Here is a 5,967-nt window from a genome sequence, read left to right as displayed (position 1 = left end):
CCCCCCCCCCCCCGCCCCGAGTTAGAATGGAAAAGAATATGAGGAAATAAGACGGGAAACCTGATCGCTCTAGTGGAAATGGCCGTGTTCAACCTTCTCTGGGCAAAGATGATTGCTGGAGCAGTCAAGTTTGTCCTCCTAACCAGCTGTTCATCAATGGGAAGAAATAGGGGAAGGGGGGATTTTTATTGTTGGAGAAACTCCCACGTATGGCTCCCACCCTTAAGTTGCTGAGTTTGGACTCCCCATCAGGATGCAGAAAGGTGTGGCTCTTCTTAGGGAAAGCCTCTGACCATTGGCTCCCAATAACCAAATCTATGTTCTGCGAAAAGGCCACAGCTGACAAACAAAATTCCGTTATCTCCTTTCCAGTAGTTTCCTTTAGCCTGGGAAATCCGATTTACATTCTGAGAGTCTGTTCTGTACCCTTTGGTCTTTTTATGTTCTGCTCCAGTGTTCGTGTCATAACGATGAGGTGGTAGTAGTAATACTTCGGTTATATGCTGGGCGAAGTCACATAAAGTCTAACTGGAGTATATTCCAGTGTGTACGCACACTCGTGTGTGTGTGTGTGTGTGTGTGCGCGTGCGTGCGCGCACGCTCGTATATCCTTGGCATTTCCACCCGTTCACATTGGTGGGATTTTTGGTGACTTGTCATCACAGACTTCCCCTAGCACTCGAAGCTCAGGGAAACTCTGCTCAGTGGTGTGTGCTTCCAGGTGCCTAGGGATAACATTCTCAGCATCTTTTCCCTTGCCTCTAGGTTTCCTTTGGCCGCGATTTTGAACAACAGCTCAGTTTTTATGTTGAGGCGAGGTCAATGTTTTGCAACCTGGAACCTGTTCTCGTGCAGTTGATTCACGTAAGGATTTTCATTTATTCATTTGTTTTCTCAGTAAATATTTATTATCTACATGGCAGGCATGGAGTTTAATGAACTCCATGTGGCCCCACAACACTCCTATTGTTTAGGGTATAAAAGGTGGGTTCTCAAAGATGAAACAAATCTGCAGTTTCGCTGAAGTCTTTGGATGGGGTTTTTTGGGGACCTCTTTTTCTCTGAAATGAGCATGTTCTCATTCCTGTATGCCAGCAGCAAAGTGGGTTGCACTGATGAGTTATAGAAATAGTAACCTGTGGCTCAAATAGCTTACCCGGAGTCCCAGCATGGTTGGATCTTGGTAGCTTTTCATGGCGCCCCCAGGCCAAAAGAAAGAAGTAACGGTTCCGTTGGTTAAGAAGTTAGACTCAAAGAGCTTAAGTATTTATGCCTGAACAACTGGATAGCCTTTGAAATAACAATATGTGTGAATTGAAAGAAAAATTACTGTATTTTTATTCTCAAATAATCCTAATTACTAATAAGTGTGTGTATCTGTGGGGCACAGTACCACTTCTCAAACCTTCACATCAGATTGGCATCACTACCCTTGTTCCCTGTTCCACGTTGGTTTTTCTTCCCCCACATTGCTTTTTGCACAGTGCTTGCTTTTTATCAGAACAGCTGCTGAAAACCCAGTTTCACCAACATAGGACATCGCTGTGAGGAGCAGGATGCAGTCCAGTGTTGAGTCCGTGAGCCGCCCCACGCCGGCGCTTTCCACAGTGCTCCACAACTGATCATTGCTCTGTTTGCCTAATGAATTGTGGTGCCCCTGTGAGTTGGCTCCAGCCCTCGAGGATGTCATGGAACACAGTTTGGGAACCATAGGTCCAAACTTTTCATACTTGTGGAAAGACTTTAATTGCTCCACGTAAATTCAAGGAGAGCAACCTTTTTATATATTTGTTTGCTGCCTGGCAGGTCATGTAGCGTTGCTGAACTTAAGACCTAAAGGTAGAGACCTCCTCTGTAAGTCGGGGGAGCTCACAGTGTCCACCTTGTGGGGTTGTGGGGAGTGAGTGAGCTGATGAATGCGCAGCTCTCAGAACAGCACCTGTATGCTGTGAGTGTGCTGTGGGAGCTGCTCTTCTTCAAGTTCCTGTTAGTGTTGCATTGCTGAATTGTGTCCTGGCTCTCGGGTTTGGAGGTTTCTCTTAGGATCTCTAAGATCTCACGCTTACTGTGTGGGATTTCTGGAAATGAAGTGAACCCTGGCTATTCATTAAACCAGAAAGTGGTCATTCACAATGCCATTCGATAGGTATGACTCACTCGGTGAGTGCCTTTTGTTCATACCCTGTTGGAGATGTTTGATCAGGGCTGAGACTGAATCAGGCCTGATGAGCCCTCTGGCATGTCAGGGTTGGGAGCTAACCAGTCTTGGCCCCACATAGCTTGTTCTTACTGACTTGTATGCAGTTAATGTCCAGATCTCTATGGAAGACACTAATCTGAGTCAGCCATCATTTCATAATTATTTCTGTTCTTGTTTTGTTTTCTAATTAATCCAGAGTGTAAACCGGTTGGCAATGGAAACAAGAAAAGTAATGAAAGGAAATCATTCCAGAAAGACGGCTGCGTTTGTCCGGGTATGTTCTAGAGATAAGAGTCCCAGACTTTGAACTCCAGCGAGGTGTTTCATTTGCAAGTTTCTACAATGCTCTTCCCAGAAAAAGACAAGTGTGTCCTAGGGGCGATCAAGTATCGATTTTCCAGATTAATTTTTCCTTCTTAAGTATCTATGGACGAATCACTTTTCTCGGTATTTTCAAAAGAACAAAGAAGTCTCCGTTTGGATATGTGTTATGTGGGGAGGGAGTGTTGGGAGGTGGGTTGCAGTTTTGTGTGAGCTGCATTCTCTCTGGCTCATGCCTGTACCTGGAAGTTCTTTTTATCAAAGCAATCCCTATCTGTGTTTTTTAAAAAAAATGGAATTGGACCAAAAAGAAGATGGTGAGAAATAAGCATACCAGCCCTGCCCTGACTTCATACCTCTTTTCTCAGAGCCAACCACCTCAAAACCTTTTCGAGCAATTTCTCCTAATTGCCACCATATTTTTAACTAATTGGTTTAAAAGTCTGCTTCTTAGTCAATGGCAGGTGTTAACCTGTTCACTTCCTGCGATGACAGAGGAGGATTTATTTTTCTTACACCCTTACGCTCCTTATTTGCCTGTCTCCCTCCTCCCGAAGAGGCATCAGGAGTAAGCTGCAGAGGCAAGAGGAGAAAATTGGGGCTCAGAATGAGGGGAGTTATTTTCAGTGGTTTTTTTACTTGAAAATATGGGATGGATGAACGCAGGGGGACCAGGCTGCGGCAATGGGGCTGCTTATGTCAGCTGCCATGTTTCTTCCCGTCCTTCTAGGCCTGCGTTGCCTACTGCTTCATCACCATTCCCTCCCTGGTGGGCATCTTCACGCGCCTCAATCTCTACCTGCATTCTGGTCAGGTTGCCTTGGCCAACCAGTGCCTCTCCCAAGGTAAGCCCATCGTTCTGTCCTCTGAGCATTCCCTGGCTCCCTAGGAAAGCCGACTCAGCTGTGTGTGTGTGTGTGTGTGTGTGTGTGTGCGCGCGTGCGTGCACCCATGTGTAGAGAGAGAGATTCCTCTAAGAAGGAAAGAAAGAGCTGATCGAGAAGCGATGAGTTTTAAGTCTGTTTCTTCAGCGGGAGGCACGCTGGACGTGCCCACATTTATAGAGTCAGACACGTGACAGCGTGAAGCTCTTTCCCCGTAAGGACCTTCTGAAACCTGTCTCACACAGGCCAGGGCAGGCAGCTCAACACCCCAGGATGAGTGTGCCTAGAGAATGTTACAAGTTAGGACTGCTTCGTCATAGCGCATGGCTATTTATTTTTTGTTGATGTTTGTTTGAAACCCCAGAGACCTACAAACAGAAGCTAATAAGTATAGAAAGAACACTCTCTGCGGTTTGCTGTTAGTGATAAAAATTCTGCTCAAGACCCATTTCTGTACGAGGTACAGGAGCCGGTTAGTTTATTTGGGAGGCAATCCCCAAGAGTGTCGGTCAAGTGCTGGGGGGCTGAGACGGGGAAGGGAAGGGAGCCAACAAAAGGTGCGCTATTGGGCAGGTTACCGCTGTGGGCAGCCGAGGTACGTTCCCCCCTGGGGACCTCCGGGAGGGGGTGTCAGACGGCCTCGGCACTGCCCCACCTGAGGGGCAGGGGAAGAGGATTATTGACTCTTGATTCCATCTGTCGTTGACTGAAGGCGGTTTCTAGATCATCAACTCCCTGGCTCCCTCGCCTGCTCTGCGCTCGAGCCAAGAGAAAGCGCTGGGCAGAGTGTTTGAGCCACAGGTATTTGCTACAGGATGCACTTCTCACCTCTGGGATGATATGTGTCAAGGTCATGCACGCAGAGCCTCGCCAGCAAGGTAGCCAGCCAGCAGGCCGTAACACAGAGCGTGCGGGAGATCCAGGCACCATTGCTGGAGCGTGTGTGTGTGTGGCCAGCCCTTTGCACGTACTGTCTCGTTTCATCCTCCCAACAGCCACGTGAGGCGGTGCTGTGGTTGGTGCCTCCTTTCCCAGGTGAGAACCCGAGGCAGGGAGGGGCTCTGTGGCCAGCGCTCGGCCCCTGATCTGTCTGACTCAAGGCTGTGCCCGTCACCGCTGTGACAGAGCATCTGCAAGGCGAACAGTTGGGAAGCTGGAGTGACTGACTCAGAGGTTTCTGTGGTACCGCACGAGGCAGGCCGATGTTTTTGGTGATGGTCTGCCCTCCGCTCCCGTCTCTCACCTGACCTCACAGTTTGTAACCCCAGGGTTAGCCATCTGCCACTTGCTGCCGTTGCTTTGGGTGGGTTCTTTGGCTTGTTGGAGAGTGGTCCTTGGCATGGCCGTTCTGGTCTGTTGATCTGTATCTTCATTGACCTGGGGCAGCTCTGGGCACCGGGGCCTTCAAATGTGATTGCGACCCATGAGCCTTTTCAAACTCTGTTGAGTTTTGCTTTTGACTCCTGGGGACTCCAGTAGCTTCCCACCACATCTGGAAGTACATCAGACACCTTGCCTGGGAGTCCTCAGGCGATCTGGTACCTGCCTGCCTTTTGTCCTCGTCTTCCACCGTACTTAAGCCACACTGGCTCTCTTCTGTTCTTCGAACATGCGACGCTGTATTCTACTTCAGAATCTTTGACTTGCCATTCCCTCTTTCTAAAATGATTTTCCCCGAAATACTTGGGTTTTTTTGTTTTGTTTTGTTTTTTTAATTACCAAGCAGGCGATGAGAATCAAGCCCCCCCTCGTTAGGGAAGCTTTTGCTGCCTGCCCTGGCTGAAGGCACCTTCCCAGTCTGTCATGCTCTGTACTGTCCTCCTCGCGACTGTCGTTACACTTTTGATCTGTGTGTTTTCTTACTGTGCGTGTTGCTTACCTACTCTCCCCACCTGCCCTTGGGTGTCGTCGGTAAATGGGACTTTCTCCTAGCACCTGCTTTAGTAAGTACGATGGGCTAGCAAGAAACAAGGTAAAACAAAAGTAGACAGCTACCCCAGAACCCTGATGCTATGCAAAACGAAGGTTAGATTGGATTCATTAATAAGCTTAGATATAAGACTTTGTTATAAACTGGTTCCCTCTTAAAAAGTTCAGAAATAGTGGACTTAGCGTGTGAACTCTCGAGTTCTGCATAACTTGAAACATTAGGAACGGATTGTGAGCTGCCGGTATCAGACCTATGAACTATAAGTGGACATTGTAGAAGCCTAGATCTTTCTTCTCCCAACTTGAAAACCAAGGACCATGATCTAAAATATTGTAAGCTTATTATTATGACTGGACCCCGGATGGGGCTTCCTCCTATTTAAAAAAAAAAAAAAAAAGCAAAACAAAAATTCTTAAAGTCTCCCCCATTATCAAAGATCTGCTGTTCTAAGAACTATTTGACAAGAGCCTCGGGTGGCTTTTGCTCTGTTGTGCTGCCCCGTGATGGCCTCGGTCCACACCGGGTGATAAGCAGTGTCAGAACAGCCTGGTACACGCTGTGTGGGTGGTTAGTATCCTCAGTGTCCATACCCCGGACTCCTTGTCTGCCTCACCCCACACTTCTAGCCACCG

General features: G+C 47.9%; 1 protein-coding gene across 3 annotated transcripts in view; it reads left to right on the top strand.

Annotated features, from left to right (window-relative positions):
- Positions 1-5,967, top strand: part of VPS35L (VPS35 endosomal protein sorting factor like) — a 109,804-nt gene that overhangs the window by 70,962 nt on the left and 32,875 nt on the right. For all 3 annotated transcript variants that reach the window (XM_008696954.2, XM_008696953.2, XM_040635257.1), the window contains 3 exons: positions 766-864; positions 2,397-2,474; positions 3,252-3,366. In XM_008696954.2, coding sequence (XP_008695176.2) covers positions 766-864; positions 2,397-2,474; positions 3,252-3,366 — 292 coding nt within the window. The remainder of the gene's footprint in view (positions 1-765; positions 865-2,396; positions 2,475-3,251; positions 3,367-5,967) is intronic.

This window comes from Ursus maritimus, unplaced genomic scaffold (genome assembly GCF_017311325.1).
Source record: "Ursus maritimus isolate PB19 unplaced genomic scaffold, ASM1731132v1 scaffold_2, whole genome shotgun sequence".
Taxonomy (NCBI): Eukaryota; Metazoa; Chordata; class Mammalia; order Carnivora; family Ursidae; genus Ursus; species Ursus maritimus.
This window is presented reverse-complemented; position numbering and strand designations above follow the sequence as displayed.